Raw genomic sequence first — 19,670 nt, forward strand, 5'->3', positions numbered from 1 at the left:
CAGTAAAGTAACTTTTCACACTTGTAACTCTGAAAGGTGATTAGCAACACTTTTAATCCTGGGTTATGAAACGGCTCCAGATCAGTGTTAGCGCCGCTTTTAAAAGTGCAGCAGTAAGTTTTTATCTGGCTCTTATTCGTCCCAATAGTACCAGTGGTTTTGGACTTTATACTGACACCACAGACTGATCACTGCCCGACCCCCTGTGAAAAATCCTGCACCGCCCCTGTTAACTGCTGCTGCGCCACACAAAAATGTCTGTAAGATGGACTGCTGCGACTCGTAATCTCTCTGGCGGCTGATGAGACCGTTGTGTGCTCGCTCTTGGTGCTTGATGTCACACCGTTTATCTGTGATCATTATTGATATTATTAGTGGTAGTAACTGATCAACTGCAAGACAGTTTGTTATGTGCGGTCAACATGGCAGCATCCATGAGGGGCGACCCGCTCAATGTACAATTAAACAGCTTTTATTGAGGTCAGTATCTGACTGGAGTCATCATCTAATGTGAGTGTACATCATTTTAAACATATTTGTGTGCTATTGTGTTTATTTGTAACACTTTTTAAATGAGCTTAATACAGTGACAGAGCACAACACAAGCAAATGTGCTACAGTATCACTGTTCATTTCCTGTATGCTAATGCACTTTATAAACCCTATTTAGTACTTTACAAATAAAACATATTATTAGTATTACACATATTGTAGTCTTGAGCAAATAATAAATATTATAAAATGAAAATAAGCTCATCGTAACATTTCATTTTATAAAAGTTCAGATTTTATATTTAAACAGATTTTATATTCATGCAATACTGTGAATAAGAATGTCTATGGTGTGAAAATCATCTATTATTAAACTGGGGTATATCGTGAAACTGTTAAACCGTTACATCCCTACTGGAGATGCTGCCACTATTACAGAAACCATCTTCAACATCATTACAGCAGAGAAATGCAGACCTGCAGACACTCTTGCATCATTTACCAGTGATGCTGCTTCTGTTATGATCCGTAAGATTTATTTATTTATTTTTGATAGGAACAAAGCATGTTGATGAACATTTGTACAGAATACAAGATGTAAACAAGCCGGATTATAGCAGTATTGCTAATTTACGTCCGTAGTCCCTAGGCAGGTACACACAATAACAAATACTCACTATACACAAGACTCAACTAAAAAACACAATACATAAAAACACATCACAAAATTACAAAGAAAGATGTTTACACACTTGATTTTTCATAAGCCACTTCTTGAGATGTTCTTTAAAAGTGTGATAAGTAGAACATTGTCGTATTGACTGTGGCAAACTATTAAAATATTTGCTCCCTATCACTGATAAAACTTTCTGGCCAAAGGATGTTCGCCTATTTGCTTCCCCGTCCCCTCTACTGACAGACCTGCTACCAATACCACAATCTCCCCTCTGTTTAATAAACTCCTTCAATGGAGGTGGAGCAAGGCCATGCCAGACCTTATAAACATACTCATAATTAAAAAAAATTAAATTTTCAAAACTCAATAGATTATGTTTTTAATTATTTTACAGTGGTGAAATGAAAGGGTTTTTTTTATCAAACACTTTTATCGCCTTCTTATACAGTATTTCTATTGACTTAAGAATTGAGTTACTCGTAAAAGACCAACTACTGAAGCAATACTGCATATGTGAAAAAATCATTGAATATAAATACAACCTTGCAGCACCAACTGTCAAAAAGGACCTAATATACCTAAAATTCTTTCAATTAAATTTCACAATATTAGACAACTTTTTTACATGGCTTTTAAAAGTGAGAGTAGAATCTAAAGTAACTCCAAGATACTTAAACTCTTTCACAACTTCTATTTCCTCTCCTCCTATAAATACTTTTGAATGCGTCATCTCTACTAACCGTTTTGAAAACATCATACACACAGATTTTTTTGTGTTCAATATTAAACCTGTCCTAATAAGCCAATCCTGTACATTAGTCATAGCGGAGGTCAAAGTAATCGATGCTTTTTCAAAGTTCTTTGCATGGATATAAATAACTACATCATCTGCATATAACTGAATATTTACATCTTTACATACTTCAGGTAAATCATTGATGTAAAGTGAAAATAAAATTGGTCCTAAAATAGAGCCTTGTGGAACCCCCTTGGAGCAAGCAATATAAGAAGATTTCACACCATCAATACATACACATTGTTTCCTATTTGAAAGATAAGATTTTACCCAAAGTATTGCTTCCTCTGAGAAATTAAAGTTTGTTAGTTTAGATAAGAGCACCTGATGGTCAACGGTGTCGAATGCATTCTTTAAATCTAAAAAGATAGCACCCACGCATTCATATGTAATAAGCATTTCACTCTCTCAACAAACAAACAGTTTGCTGAATCTGTTGAGTAATTTCTACGGAAACCAAATTGCATTGGATGTAAAGAATTAAAACCCTTATTTAGATGATTAGTCAAAAGATTTGATACCCATTTTTCTGCTACCTTAGATATAATAGGAAGAATACTAATTGGCCTATAATTTTTCAAATTTAATTTATCTCCAGATTTGTAGATTGGGACAACTGTAGCCATCTTCCAAGCAGATGGAACAGCTGCTTGTTTGAATGACAGATTTACCATATGTGTTATTGGGCATACTAAAGAATCTTTATTTGTTTTTAAAAATGTTGTGTCAAGCCCATACGCATCCTTTGCTTTGGAGCTTTTTAATGCATCAATGATATTTGCTACTTCTAACTCAGTTATTTCATCTATTTGAAATATCGGTTGATCAATTTGTATAGGTCTATATGAAATGTATTTTACAGTAAAACGCTGGGTTAATTCATCCACTGAATTTCTAAAATGTGAATTAAAATGTGTGGCTATAGATAAAGAGTCTTTTACTAATATACTATGGGCCCTATTTTAACGATCTGAAACGCAAGTTTAAAGCGCAAAGCGCAAGTAACATTGTGGGCGGGTCTTGGGCGCTGTTGCTATTTTACCGGCGGGATAAATGACTCTTGCGCCCGATGCAAGTTTAAAAGGGGTTGGTCTGAAATAGCTTCATTATTCATAGGTGTGGTTTGGGCGTAACGTGAAATAAACCAATCAGAGCGTCCCCCAACATACCCTTTAAGAGCAGGTGTGCATGTTGCATGGCGGATTGTTATTATTATGAGGGATTTACCAGGCGCGCGCCGCATTACTATCAGAGGAGGGAAAAATAATTACATTTATTCTGTTTAAATCTTTTCAACCTAATTTTCCGTTTGAGTTTTTTTTTTTTTTTATCAATTACTGTTTGATATTGATTTTTCATTTTGACAAATGTAAATAAAGAAATGTCACAAATAAATACTTTCGGATGTTTTGGACTCGTTCTCTCTTAAATCACGAATATATGCATGGTTATATTTTTGAAATGTAGTCGAACATTAGACCGAGATTAATTTGCTTTACCTCACTATAGATGACGCAGCAGCTCTTCTGCCAAATAAGCTCTCCTGGGCCGGGTTCCCCAATAACGATGTATCTTAGCTCTTAAGAGTGCTCTCTACGTGCAAGGTTACGAACGCTCGCCGCAATTCCACGTGCGTTTCCCAAAAATGCACTTAACATGAACGCGCGGGAACGCGCTATACGTGCTACTTAAGAGTCGCTGTCCATTTGAGAAGTGATGAAATATAACCTTATATGGAATCGTATTCTGAACGTTTAACCTAATAATTGTCATCTGTTGTGGATTAGCAATCAAGACAAGTCTATATAAAGCACCTAATACAGGCACTGACAAAATGGCTGAACAAAAAAAAATCAAGAAAAGATACCTTTCAAAAAGATGAAATTAATGTCCTTTTAGAGGAGATCGAGCAAAACAAAGATGTTATTTTTAACAGATTTAAAGGACACCATACAAATAAAGAAAAACAAAACATCTGGGAGGACATTGCTACCAAACTAATTGCAACCAGTGGTGTTCAAAGATCAGGGAAGGAGGTCCGCAAGAAGTGGCAGGATTTTGCTGTAGTCAGGACCTAGTGCAGCTGGAGAGGGAGAAGCTAGATGTCTTGAAAGACATTAGGCAGTGCCTTCAAGAAGCCAATGAGAGAGACAACAACTTTCAACAGCAGCTCATTGAGCTCAAGAAGGCCAAGCTGGCCTTAGAAGAGAGGAGGCTTGCACTAGAGGAGATGAGTTTGCAAGGCCCTCAATTTCTGTGCCAATTATCTTGCCAGAAGACACAGGTAATGTGATTTATTGTTCAATGAGGATTCATGAAGTTTCAGTCATTTCTTGTGCAATGTGAAATGTTTTCTATATGTAGTTATGACTCATCCCACTGTACAATGTCTTTTGCAGGTCATGGGGAACTGAATAGCCCAAATTTATAAAACTATACAATGTTTTTTATTAATAAAGCTAGATGCAATGTTTTTTATGTCCATGTGTTTGTTGAACCATGCACACAAGGCCTAAGGCCATATGAAATACTATAATAATTGTTATGAGTTCTTCCAAGTGTTTCTGAAGTAAATGGCTAATGGTTGATGATTATTTTCAGACATAAGCATTTAAGTTTCAATATTATTAATATATAAAGTCTATATATTTAGCGTGACAGATAGCACAAATATACGTACAGTATGTACTTCATCTAGTCAATACATTTCTACAGGTATAGACAAAAAAGACATGTTTTACCAGTACTGTTCTATGTATACATATTTATAAGAAGCACAACTTTTCATCATTATGAACAGAGGATAGATTAAAGGAAATCTTTTAATGCACGTCAGCAAGTCAATGACAGATTTTTTTGAAATCATCCCTATTTTGGCCAGTCTTTGAAGCATATTTTCCACATTACTTATTTTATGAATTTTTTTGTTCATTCATTTCATTTAGATGTGTATTTCTATTTTTTTCTTCCCTTTTTAATTATTTCATTTATAAATTAATTACAATAAAGTACAATCAAAACCTTATATTATACTCACGTTGCAGTGTAATCTGTTAAATCTAGATAAAAAGTGTAATCTGCCGGTTGTCCTGCAGGAGACCTCATAAATCTGTCTTTTTACGATGCACTTGGGGATTAACGATTACTCCAGAGCACTCGTAGTTCTACGAAGATTTTCAAGTGCTACTTAAGTTACATGCTTTTGGGAAACAGACCATAATATTAAGATCAGTCGTACGATCGTTTTTGCGAACTTCTTAGGCTTACGATGCTTTTGGGAAACGCAGCCCTGTCCCGTGCTGCTGAGTCGTGGCTCGAGCCTGGATTCGCAAAGACATGGGTGATTTTACTATTAGCATCGCAAATGACTTTTTTACATCTTCATGGACAGCACAATGATTTCCCTCATGTGTTAATATTTTTCCTTGTTATAATGTATGATTTGCAAAAATAAAAACTGCTGCATCTGTGTTGATGAGAGAATCAAAGTGTGTGCGCGTTGTGCACCCGCTACATTATGGCCAAGCATGCGCGCTTAAAATAGCATTATGAACAACGCGCAACGCGCCACTGACTTTAGACAAGGTTTTTTCTGGTCAGTGGCGGAAGTGTTTTCTGGAACTGAAAAATAGCACTAGGGAATGTTTGCGCCGAAACACGCCTCGTTTTTGCGCCGACCCGCCCAGGGAGCGCAAGTTCATTTCCTAGTTTACCGACGTGCGTCTGTGGAGGGAAAATCCCGCTTTGCGCGGGTGCAAAATAGGAATGATACATGCGTCAGTGTACAAAGTAATTTGCGCTGGGTGCAAGATAGGGCCCTATTAATTTTAAGTTCAAATGTTTTTACAATATTCTTTTGTTTACCAACTAATTTATTAATGGTTTGCCAATTTTTTTTCCCATCCCCTTTTGACCCCTCAATAATGTTCATAAAAAAACTTGCTTTAACCTTTCGTAAAGTCTGAATTACTTTATTCCTCATAGAGGTGTATTTATATTGATCAGTTAGGAGACCAGAATTCAGTGATTTTTTAAGGAGCTGATCTCTCTCCTTCATCAATTTCCTACATTCATTGTTAACCCAGGGTAATGTATTCTCTTTTATTTTTGTTAACCGTCCCCTTCTAGTAAACAATTCAAACACCTCTTCACTGAAGTGCGGTCTGGGTAGGCAAACTAGGCACTGCCTACCCTGCCAAAATTCAAAAATAAAATGTTTATTAAATAAGAAACTTGTATTTGTATTTTTACTTTTTATTCTTGTGATTTATATATGCAATATGTGTGTTATTCCAATTGTTTAGACGTTATGATGACAAATGTAGCAGTTACGCATAATCAACTAAAAACATATTATGGTAGAATAAGCAGTGCTTTTACGGTCCATTCATTGCAGACGACAAGCGGAAAACCCATGTTGCGCATGCGCACTTCGATCCTGTATTCTTTAACATGTAGCCTACGGCAAAAAGCACAAATCTGCTGTGCCTTTTGACGTAAATATGTTATGCCCGTAATCATCTCCATTACGTATCAGACATGGACCAATTAAAATCGAGATATTCCTGGACATTTGCGTAGCTAACGTCATTACACCACAGCTAGCGTACATGCCTAATCCCCGCCAAATTCAAAATCAAAATGACAGAACACCGGCCGTAATCACGGAATTAAGAAATTTTATAACCAAATATGAGTTAATTGCAAGAGGGAGGTCTACGCCAGCCTTAGATGGACTAGCACAGCAAAAGGGCCCAAAAATTATCCGATCATTTCAAACTGATTGGTATGTAAGAAAAGATTGGCTATGTGGCTGTTCTAACAATCAGCGGCTGTACTGCTATCCCTGCCTGCTTTTTTCAACCAGTCAGACTGTTTGGACTTCAGCAGGATATTGTGATTTGAACAACCTGCCAGCAGCTTTAACCAAGCATGAAAACTCGTCAGCTCACATCCAGTGTCAAATTACACTGAAAACCTTTGGAAAATCTCGGATCAACCTTGCACTTGACGAGCAAAGCTGAATATAACCTACCACAATGAAAAGGTAAAGGAAAACCGAGAGGTTTTGAAGGATCTGATAAATGCGTAACGTTCACTGTTTACGCGCTTGTGTGTGTGTGCGTGTGAGAGAGAGAGAGAGAGAGTACACGATACATCCTGATTTGTACATTTCTTGATATGCTGCGCTTGTGAGTAACGTTCACTGTTTACGCGCTTGTGTGTGTGTGTGTGTGTGTGCGTGTGCGTGTGCGTGTGAGAGAGAGAGAGAGAGAGTACACGATACATCCTGATTTGTACATTTCTTGATATGCTGCGCTTGTGCGTAACGTTCACTGTTTACGCGCTTGTGTGTGTGTGTGTGTGCGCGTGTGCGTGTGAGAGAGTGAGTGTACACGATATACATCCTGATTTGTACATTTCTTGATATGCCGCACTTGTGCGTAACGTTCACTGTTATTACGTATTATTAGCTTAAACAATAAATCAGGTAATCTGGCTTTCATAACTCAGTGCCTAGCCTCTTTAAGACATCACCGCACGTCACTGCACCTCTTTAACCTTTCCCAAAAAATAATCAGAGCCTCTCTCTAAATTTTCACTTTGCAGGACTTCACTCCAATCAATGTCTTTTAAAGCTATTTCAAGATTGTGTTGCTGATTTTTAGGGACTATATCACGATGGGCAGTATTTTTAAATGAATTTAAAAAGTGTTGCTTTGTGTGTTACATTATGGTCAGACAGCCCTGTCAACAAATTATAATGCTTTAAAATTCTTTCAGGTTTATTTGTAAACAATAGATCTATTTTAGTTTTAGAATGAGGGGTTATTCTAGTAGGCTGTTCTATCAGTTGTGTAAAATTAAAATAGTCAAAAATCTGTTTAAAATTTTTCCTGTCCTTCCTTTCATTCCAATTTATATTAAAATCTCCCATGATAATTATTTCTTTTTTCAAGTCACAGTGATTAAGAAGTTGTTTCAATTGGTCATAAAAATCCATATTTGCTGAAGGTTTACGATACATACAAATTAAAATAAAAGACATTTCTGCAGAAAGTGTGATATCCACACCAACACACTCAAGACTAACATCACTTGGCCATTCAATTTGATTACATTTTAAAGTGCTTTTTATATAAATTAAAACCCCTCCACCCCTCCCCTGCTCCCGATCTTTCCTAAAAACATTATATCCAGGCATATTTACTACTGAATCTGCGGATGAACAATTTAACCAAGTTTCTGATAATCCTAGAAAGTCAATATTGGAATTACAAAGTAAATGTTCAAGTTGTTCGCGTTTGGGAGTCATACTCCGGATGTTTAAATGTCCGCCAAACAATCCTTTCATTTTGCATCGTGTATCCCAGACAATTTTAGCCTGATTCAGGGTTTGGAAAAAATTTGTTAATCGATGCCTTTTCATTACCGGGTTCCTCGGTTTAAAAGATCTGTTTAAATGTAGGCCTACATTCAAACAGGTAGATGTTGTAGATAACCGAGTCAAACACTCACCACCAACGGGTTCGGCACTTTGCAAGCTGGCATGCACACCAAACAAATGCGCTGGATCCAGTCCACTCCGCTGAGTCCGCTCACAAACGCCTCCACGGCTAGACACACCAGCAGCAACAATGTTCGGGAACCCCATGAGAGCCGGCACCAGAAGTCCAACAGAATCAGGCCACAACGCCGCCCGCGCCGGCACTCCCGACAAGGAATCCACATTCAAGCCAACCGCACCAGAGAGACCACACCATGACACGGGAGGCTGGAGCCCATGGAAAACCAGGGAAGGAACAGACGCGGCCGGACCAACGAAACAGCTGTCATCATAGTTTACACAGCCATCGCCATTTGATCGCGCTGAAGACTGCAGTCAAGGGCAATTTCCCCAGAGGCTTGAGGACCAGGATTGAGTTCTATATCTCCAGCCAGAAGTAATATTGATGCTAATTGAAGATATCCCAGTCGCGAGTTTTTGCTAGATGACAAAACCTTCTCGCGAGGCACTGAGGTACAAGCTGACTTTACATTACCCTTTTTTAGAATCTTAGAGTACAATGCATGTTGACTCCTAAAAACCTGGGGGAAAACGCCGTCGCTACTCTCCTTAACATATCGATGTCGCAATGATAGTACCAATATTGTTAGGATATACAACATTACAGTCCATTTAACAAAAAAGGGTTTTACTGAGAAATTGAATTTTGTTGAGAAAATTTGTGGTTTATTTGAACCACACGCAGCACCTGCCAGACGCGCGCGATCCTTAGCCACCATCTTACAGCCTAACAGTGTCAACATAGAGTACCATCAATTTGAACATTTTACTTTTATTTGAACAGCAGTTTTGATATAGAATTGATTTTTACTGTCAAGGCAAGAAAACTGAAGAAAGAGACTAAAAGACCTTTTCCCTGAATCACTGTCACTGCCCACTGTGTTCCCCATCCAATATAAAGGGAAAGTCTTACCCAACCAAATACTGCAAAACCATTTCAACAATATTTTGGTTATATCAAGCAAGCAGCACCTTTTTTTGCCAATGTGTGAACGGCTTGTAACACAACTTATAAAATGAGCCCTTCACAGACTTCCTTGGTTGCCTATTAAAGCCTGTAGACTGACTTTCATGTGAAGGGAGCGGGTCGCTTTTGCCGGGAAAATCACAAATATGTGACGTTTATGTGCGCTCCCGAGAGCCTCAGTGCTTCTCTTCTGCTATTCAACAGTGACAACAAACTGCAACACTAGACAACATTATCTTAGAGATGAATCCAGCAAACATCCCAGCACAACACCGACTCAACACAAACTCTGAGTAAGCCAAAAAACATTGATCTACTGAATCCCGTCTGGCTAAGCGGGAATGTGATCGTGGTCGAGTGAAAACTAGAGTGAAAATCGGCAGGGCATTTGATTCCTGGATGGACCTTCGTTCGGTTTTGGGGATCAAAACTGACCCTGAATTGGTGTTTTTCTTATTGGACAGGTAAACTTACATAACTGCAAAGCATGTGACATATTGAGCCATAAGGATTGATCTGTGTCATTTTAGCTAAACTACAATAACACATGAAATGAATGCTAGACAATGTTCAAGATAATGCAAAAGACACATTCATTAGTGTAACGTAACTTGGTTATACAGAAAATATATATCATCTATTATTATAAAACAATAGTGCATCGATATATCAAAATGTCAGTTGTGATGAATCACATCAATACTGAATTGTGTCACATATTTATAATGTACAGTCTATTTTATAAACAGCTACTGTCATCATCCACCACATTTAGCTAACAGCTATTGATAAAGCTGACTAGCTAGCTAACACCAACATCGGCTATCGTATAAATGCAGTCAATATATCATGCAAAGAAAAGTGATTATTCAAACTACAGTCTCACATAGTCAGACCGATATCCACACTTTGTTTTAGCCCTGTTCCAGCACTGGAGACTCAAATATAATATACAGTCTCAAAGTTTGTAAAACAATCATAACTGTGTCATTTTAATTATGCTACCTCATCTGTCAGCATGATGCCGGTGAATCACGTTCAGTCTCTTTGTAGGTTACATCATTGTTTTGGTAAATGCTCGCTCTCCTCCCTATGGAGTTCACGAGCAACAGGTAGCTGCTGCAGTTCACTTCACGGCCACAGGTGTCATTAATAACAAGGGTTTCTGAATCTTACATACTGCACCTTTAATAAAATTTACCCTTTGTCATCTTTTCTGTATTTAGGGGACTGCCCTCAAGTCATCTCTTGGACAACTAAAGTCCAAAAGCTCTGTAAAGGACAGGTGGGAATCTTGGCTATGAGTTGGAGTTTATGATTTAGTGATTATGGCCCGAGACAGCTGGGATAGGCTCCAGCACATGTGACTCTGCATATGACAGTTGGCTTTAGAAGATGGATGGATTTAGTGATTAGTAACCCTAATAATAATGTTCTTAATAGGGGTGATTTGTTGGGGATTAACACTTTTAAATAAGATTCAGGTGGGGTCCTTCAGGGATTATACCCCCCAAAAAAAGTTTGAACTTTTGTGTCTTACATGACACTAATCTAGGAACTGAGTCTAATATTTTGTTGACATGCAGACCAATGAAAGTGTGCAGAATACACTGCAAATATAATTGAAATAATGTTTAAATATGTACAAAATGCTTCAAAAAACACCTTCATGCAGCTTTATCAGACACTCAAGTGTTTTTTCTAAATCAAAACCATGAATATTTTGTTTTTCCCTTTTCACGAGTAGGTTCTGAATTCCCTTGAATGCCCCCAGAGTGAGTTATGTCCACATGCAAAATATCAAAAGAATGCAAAATCTGTTAGAATGAGGTCACGTGACACTTCAGTGTAGATGAGTAATATACTGAATTCTTGATTTGTCATTTTAAAACATTTATAGATAAAAATATATTTAAAAATACTTTATATACTAAACATATAAACAAATGGGTTTTGTCTACTGTACTGTATTTTTTTTACTTCCTCTTTTATACATAGCTATAAAAATAGTCAAAAATCATCAATACGGTCTGTCTGTACACTGTGTGTGTGTGTGTGTGTGTGTGTGTGTGTGTGTTTGGTGGTTTTATTAGGTTATACACTAGTAGTTACGAAGGTATTATGTTATAAATGTGCTTATGAGGACATCTCTAGTGTCCTTGTAATTCAAACGTACATAATATATATATATTTTCTTTTAAATGTAAATATCCCAAATGTTTCTGTGAGGGTTAGGTTTAGGGGATAGAATATATATTATAAAAATCATTGTGTCTCTGGAGAGTCCACATAATGATAGGAGTAACAATGTTTGTGACTGTGTGTGTTTACAGGTTTAATATACGTACATCTCTGATGTCTGTTTTAGATCTTTTCATTTGGAAAGCAACATCTACTAAACATCTTAAATATCAGATTTACAACATTCTAGATCATAAATGTCCCAAAGACTTCTGCTGAATGTCTTACTGACAATCGAGACAATATTTGTCATTTTATAGACATATTGCACATGAGCAAACAATGTAAAATAGATGTTGTTAAGATGTAAACACACATCAAATAGATGTCTGGACTACAGTATAAACATCATTATGTCTATGGAGAGTCCTCATTATGATAGGAGTACCAACATATATATGTGTGTGTGTGTGACAAACACATTGTCACCTAATGTAAACAAAGATGGCTGTGGACTGGAATTAACGCATTTCCCTGTTGTGTTGACTGCATATAGGTGAGCTGTTGTCCGTTATTGTGATGTTTTGCAACAATTTGACTGTCTGTTTCAATGAGCGTACTGTGTGCTTGAAAAGACTATTGAGTTGATGTTTGAGTTACTTATGATTGACAACAGAATGATAATGTAAACAGACATGGCTGCGAGGATCAGTGATCCCAATTTTGTGTTGACTGTTTGTATACGAGCTGTAAACTTTTATAGAAGTAATTTTGTGACCATTTGGATGTCTATGTCATAAAATAATCATACCATGTGCTTGAAAAGACTGTATGAGTATCAGTTTGTGTGAATATGAATTACAGGCACTTTGGCAGTGCAGTTTAGTGTTGGCATGAAAACAGATTTGAATCTGACATCACTGACTGCTGCAGAAACACAAATGTGTGACGCTACTCTAAGGGGGCCAGTCATAAACCATCACAAATATGCACCAGTAAGTGAGAAAGGGTTAAGTGACAGATGCTTAAAGATTGTTCTTTTGAATTGTTTAACTAAAATGAGTAAAAAATAATATTCTCTATAAAATGTAATGATTACAAAAATGTCCTCATTCTAATGAAACATTAAAAATATATGTCTTCTGTGTGTATTTGTTAAGGATTTAAATTTTTTAAAAGGAATAAATACAAGTGCTATTTCAGTGAATTCACTGACCATTCAGTAAATTCAAGACAAATTGGGGCCTGGGTTTAAGGGGTTAATATGGGTATAAACAGGGTTTTACAGCTCAACATACTTAAGTTTGTCCAGTGTGCAGTTTGGATCGTTGAGTCTTTCAGAGAGCAGCTTGACTCCTGATTCTCCTGGGTGATTGTAGCTCAGATCCAGCTCTTTCAGGCATGAGAGATTTGATCTCAGAGCTGATGCCACAGAACAACAGCCTTCCTCGGTCACCATACAGCCAGATAATCTACAAACACACATCAACAGTCAGATAACCTACAAACAAACATCAGCATTTACCAGCAGCCATATTAACCTGTAGCTCAAGACTGGTTGCCACTGAAGCTAAGCAAGGTTGAGCCTGGTCAGTACCTGGATGGGCGACCTCCTGGGGAAGATTAAGTTTGCGACTGGAAGAGATATTAGGGAGGCCAGCAGGGGGTGATCACCCTATGGTCTGTGTGGTCTTAATGCCCCAGTATAGTGAAGGGGACATTATACTGTAAAAAGACACTGTCCTTTGGATGAGATTTTAAAATTAGGTCCTGACTCTCTGTGGTTATTAAAAACATCCTAGAGCACTTCTTGTAGAGTAGGGGTATAACCCTAGTGTCCTGGCTAAATTCCCCCCATTGGCCCTTCTCAATCATGGCCTCCTAATAATCCCCAGCCAATAATTGGCTCTATAACACTCTCCTCTCCACCAATAGCTGGTGTGGGGTGAGCATACTGGTGCACTATATCTGCCGTCGCATCATCCATGTGGATGCGCACACTAGTGGTGGTTGAGGAGAGTCCCCTGTTCACTGTGTAAAGCGCTTTGATTATAGTGTCAGGAAAGTGCTATATAAATTAATGTTCATTCAACAGTCAGATAATCTAAAAACACACACATCAACAGTAAGAAAATCCACAAACACACACATAAGAAGTCAGATAAACTACATTTACATTTAGTCATTAACCCTTTTATCCAAAGTGACTTACAAATGAGGAACATAAACACTTTGTCATATAAAAGTAAACTGTACCTGCTGGATCACACTGCCAAGTTCTAAGTGTTGCTATAATAGTACAGAAACTAGCACAGAAGAAAGAGACAGATAAGGATTTTTTTTAGGATTTCTTAAATAGTAAGTGCCATTATTTAGGACAGGTTAAGTGCTCACAGAAAATATATGTTTTCAGCTTTTTCTTGAATGTTGAAATGGTTTCAGCAGAATTTCAGGTGGTTGAAAGCTCATTCCACCACCGGGGGACAGAGAAAGTGAATGAATGTGAAGTGCCTCGTTGTGATGGGACCACCAGCTGTAAGAGGGTGCTGTGCCACTGGCTCTCCTGAAAGCCAAACTCAAAGCTTTGAATTTGGTGCATAGCCAGTGGAGTAAGACCAAAAAAAACTGGTTGAAAAACAGGTGTGCCACCGCATTCAGGACCATCTGCGGTGGCTTGATGGCACTAGCTGGAAGGCTGGCCAACAGAACACTGCAGAAGTCCAATCTTGAAATAACCAGAGCTTGGACCAGGGACTGCGCAGCATATTCAGACAGGAAAGGTCTGATTTTTCTGATGTAATAAAGCACAAACCTGCAAGACCTGCAAGTTGATGAGATGTGAGTACTAAAATGTAGCTGTTCATCAATTACTACTCTCAGGTTTCAGCTGTCCAGATAGGTCTCACAATAATGGAGCTCAGATGAACAGTAACAGATGGGTTTGCTGGGATCACAAGTTCCATCATCGAGTTTGGTATTGGCCAGGTTAAGATGAAGGTGGTGTTCCTTCATTCAGGCAGAGATCTCCAAAAGGCAGGCAGAGATATGTTACACCCTCCCCAGCCTAGGGTTGGAAAGGTGCTACAAGAGACATTTTATAATTCTCCTGCCTTGGCAATTAACACAAATAAGCAACACATTTCAACCCGGACTCCCTTGTTAGGTAGAAACAGGAGAAAAATGGTTAAATAGAAAATAAATATTACCCACCTCCCTATGGCTAAACAAAGCAAGTAAATTAAAAATGTAACAATACAAAACAAAAAATGAGAGTCTATGCAATGGTCATAAAGTGTACTCTGTGTAGTGTTGTGAGCAAAGTATTAAGAATGTACACAATCTGGGGCAGGAGAAAGGAACACCTCTCAGAGACAGCCTAAAAACAGTCTGCCTCTAATTGTCTCTCTCTTTATGTGTTGGTTCCACCCAGAATTTATCCTCTTGTCAGCCAATCCTAACAGGGAACTGATTGGTAGTCATCATATCTGACACCTGGTGGCATTTTAACCTCTTAAGATCCCTGCCATTTTTGGGGATTTCCGCCTGGATTTGGCCTACCCAAATTAAAAAGCTTCCCATTCCCACATACTTTGGCCTAAATACACAGTTTTGGTGTCATTTTACAGGAAACCCTTTGAAGTTGCATAAAACACTGCTAAAAATAAAAAAAAATTAAATATATGTTGTCTGAACAGTAATAACCCTCCTAAAAAAAGAGGCGCTTTTTGATTTTTTTGATATAAATTCATTTTTGAAAGTGAATAACTCAGGCCCTGTGGACCCTAGAACCTTGCAGACAGTTTTGGCTGTTTCCACTAGATGTCTGCAAATACCTGAAAAAGGAATTTCGTCTGTATCATGTTGTATTTAATATCTAGTTAAATGTATCTGAAGGGAGGAATATTACCTTTTTTTGGTGTAATTTCCGCCTACCCAAATCTAAAGTCTCCCCATACCCATATACAGTGCTATACATGCAAAATCCCAGTGTAATTTTACAGAAAACCCTTGTTTTCCCTTTCCTGATGCCATTTCTGGAGCTAACAAATAAATCCGTGCGCTCATTGGTCTGGTGAGACGCGCGTCTGTGTGTTTTGGGCACGTCACCTACCCAGTGAACCCTTCACAGTCAGGCTGCAATATCACAGCCCCTGATTGGTCTATTTGATCTTGAGCGACATTGCCGGAAAGCGGAGGGTCTAAGCTTTACGGCAATATATGCTTTTTCCGGATCGGATGTTTACATATTTTCCTGGATTGTTGAATATCATATAACATTACTACTGCGGTCAAGCCAGCCGTGGTTTGAAAATACACGGTCAAGCCAGCCGCCAAAAAAATGGGTGCGTGCGCCTATTACTATGAATACGGTAATTTTAGGAACTGCAGCGAGATAACGCGCTTAGAACTACGTCTCTCTCTCTCTGTCTTAATTTTTCTCTTTCTTTCTTTCTTTCTTCTCTCTATTTCTTTCTTTTTCTCTCTATCTCTTTCTTTCTCTCTATCTTTTCTCCCTTTTCATTTCTCTCTCTTTTTCTTTCTCTTTCTCTTTCTTTTTCTTTCTCTCTCTTTTTCTTTCTCTTTCTCTTTCTTTTTCTTTCTCTCTCTTTTTCTTTCTCTTTCTTTTTCTTTCTCTTTTTCTTTTTTCTTTCTTTCTTTTTCTCTCTATCTTTGCTCTTTCTTTCTTTCTTTCATGTTCTCTCTCTCTCTCTTAATTTTTCTCTTTCTTTCTTTTTCTCTATCTCTTTCTTTCTTGCTCTCTTTTTCTTTCTCTCTATCTTTTCTCCCTTTTCCTTTCTCTCTCTTTTTCTTTCTCTTTCTTTTTCTTTGTCTCTTTTTCTTTCTTTTTCTCTTTCTTTTTCTTTCTCTTTTTTCTTTCTCTTTTTTCTTTCTTTCTTTTTCTCTCTATCTTTGCTCTTTCTTTCTTTCTTTCTTTCTTTCTTTCTTTCTTTCATGTTAGTTGGCCATATGTGTGAGAGACAATGTACCAGATGCCAAGTTTCAAGAAATGTTGTACTTTACTATGTTTTCCTTCTTTTACACTCTCATGTTTGACTAATGTTTTTCTCTCTCTCTCTCTTTAGGTCACATCTCAAGACATTGTTTTATGTACAAACACATTTATGTACAGACAAAATAAAGTTTTCACTCTTTCTACAGTAAATACATTTACTGAATATTGTTTACTGTTCTCTTGTATTCAATGTTCCATACACACCCATGAGACCAGATATAGGACATTGTCGACTTTATAGGCTTTAAAGACCTCATTTCTAATAAGTAGAAAATACCAATATTCAGTTCTTATAGGGGACGTCCCGTACAGTATACACAACTTATATCAAAGCAGTTTACTGTTGCATTTTGGAGAAATGTCACATTATTTGACTTCAATGGCCCATAAAGACCTCATTTCTAATAAGTAGAAAAAAATAATGGTCAGTTCTTATACGGGACGTCCCATAAAGTATACTCACTTCATATCAAACCATTTTACTGCAGCATTTTGGAGAAATGTCACAATATTCGACTTCAGAGGCCCATAAAGACCTCATTTCTAACAAGTAGAAAAAACGAATGGTCAGTTCTTATACGGGACGTCCCATACAGTATACACACCTCATATCAAACCATTTTACTGCAGCATTTTGGAGAAATGTCACATTATTCGACTTCAGAGGCCCATAAATACCTCATTTCTAATAAGTAGAAAAAAATAACGGCCAGTTCTTATACAGGACGTCCAATACAGTATACACAATTTATATCAAACCATTTTACTGTAGCATTTTGGAGAAATGTCACAATATTCGACTTCAGAGGCCCATAAAGACCTCATTTCTAATAAGTAGAAAAAACTAATGGTCAGTTCTTATACGGGACGTCCCATACAGTATACACACCTCATATCAAACCATTTTACTGCAGCATTTTGGAGAAATGTCACAATATTCGACTTCAGAGGCCCATAAAGACCTCATTTCTAATAAGTAGAAAAAACTAATGGTCAGTTCTTATACAGGAAGTCCAATACAGTATACACAATTTATATCAAACCATTTTACTGTAGCATTTTGGAGAAATGTCACAATATTCGACTTCAGAGGCCCATAAAGACCTCATTTCTAACAAGTAGAAAAAAACTAATGGTCAGTTCTTATACGGGACGTCCCATAGAGTATACACACCTCATATCAAACCATTTTACTGCAGCATTTTGGAGAAATGTCACATTATTCGACTTCAGAGGCCCATAAATACCAATATTCAGTTCTTATAGGGGACGTCCCATACAGTATACACACCTCATATCAAACCATTTTACTGCAGCATTTTGGAGAAATGTCACATTATTCGACTTCAGAGGCCCATAAATACCTCATTTCTAATAAGTAGAAAAAAATAACGGCCAGTTCTTATACAGGAAGTCCAATACAGTATACACAATTTATATCAAACCATTTTACTGTAGCATTTTGGAGAAATGTCACAATATTCGACTTCAGAGGCCCATAAAGACCTCATTTCTAACAAGTAGAAAAAACGAATGGTCAGTTCTTATACGGGACGTCCCATACAGTATACACACCTCATATCAAACCATTTTACTGCAGCATTTTGGAGAAATGTCACATTATTCGACTTCAGAGGCCCATAAATACCAATATTCAGTTCTTATAGGGGACGTCCCATACAGTATACACACCTCATATCAAACCATTTTACTGCAGCATTTTGGAGAAATGTCACATTATTCGACTTCAGAGGCCCATAAATACCTCATTTCTAATAAGTAGAAAAAAATAACAGCCAGTTCTTATACAGGACGTCCCATACAGTATACACAATTTATATCAAACCATTTTACTGCAGCATTTTGGAGAAATGTCACAATATTCGACTTCAGAGGCCCATAAAGACCTCATTTCTAATAAGTAGAAAAAACTAATGGTCAGTTCTTATACGGGACGTCCCATACAGTATACACACCTCATATCAAACCATTTTACTGCAGCATTTTGGAGAAATGTCACATTATTCGACTTCAGAGGCCCATAAATACCTCATTTCTAATAAGTAGAAAAAAATAACGGCCAGTTCTTATACAGGACGTCCAATACAGTATACACAATTTATATCAAACCATTTTACTGTAGCATTTTGGAAAAATGTCACAATATTCGACTTCAGAGGCCCATAAAGACCTCATTTCTAATAAGTAGAAAAAACTAATGGTCAGTTCTTATACAGGAAGTCCAATACAGTATACACACCTCATATCAAACCATTTTACTGCAGCATTTTGGAGAAATGTCACATTATTCGACTTCAGAGGCCCATAAAGACCTCATTTCTAACAAGTAGAAAAAAACTAATGGTCAGTTCTTATACGGGACGTCCCATACAGTATACTCACCTCATATCAAACCATTTTACTGCAGCATTTTGGAGAAATGTCACATTATTCGACTTCAGAGGCCCATAAAGACCTCATTTCTAACAAGTAGAAAAAAACTAATGGTCAGTTCTTATACGGGACGTCCCATACAGTATACTCACCTCATATCAAACCATTTTACTGTAGCATTTTGGAGAAATGTCACAATATTCGACTTCAGAGGCCCATAAAGACCTCATTTCTAATAAGTAGAAAAAACTAATGGTCAGTTCTTATACGGGACGTCCCATACAGTATACACACCTCATATCAAACCATTTTACTGCAGCATTTTGGAGAAATGTCACAATATTCGACTTCAGAGGCCCATAAAGACCTCATTTCTAATAAGTAGAAAAAACTAATGGTCAGTTCTTATACAGGAAGTCCAATACAGTATACACACCTCATATCAAACCATTTTACTGCAGCATTTTGGAGAAATGTCACATTATTCGACTTCAGAGGCCCATAAAGACCTCATTTCTAACAAGTAGAAAAAAACTAATGGTCAGTTCTTATACGGGACGTCCCATACAGTATACACACCTC

The 19,670-nt window shown here is 37.4% G+C and overlaps 1 protein-coding gene across 1 annotated transcript in view; it reads right to left on the reverse strand.

The window, feature by feature from the left end:
* Positions 1-19,670, reverse strand: part of LOC127650385 (NACHT, LRR and PYD domains-containing protein 3-like) — a 215,281-nt gene that overhangs the window by 142,526 nt on the left and 53,085 nt on the right. Inside the window, exon 10 of the mRNA XM_052135783.1 lies at positions 12,979-13,152. Within this exon, the coding sequence (XP_051991743.1) occupies positions 12,979-13,152 (174 nt within the window). The remainder of the gene's footprint in view (positions 1-12,978; positions 13,153-19,670) is intronic.

Source organism: Xyrauchen texanus, chromosome 10, assembly GCF_025860055.1.
Source record: "Xyrauchen texanus isolate HMW12.3.18 chromosome 10, RBS_HiC_50CHRs, whole genome shotgun sequence".
In the NCBI taxonomy this organism is placed as follows: domain Eukaryota; kingdom Metazoa; phylum Chordata; class Actinopteri; order Cypriniformes; family Catostomidae; genus Xyrauchen; species Xyrauchen texanus.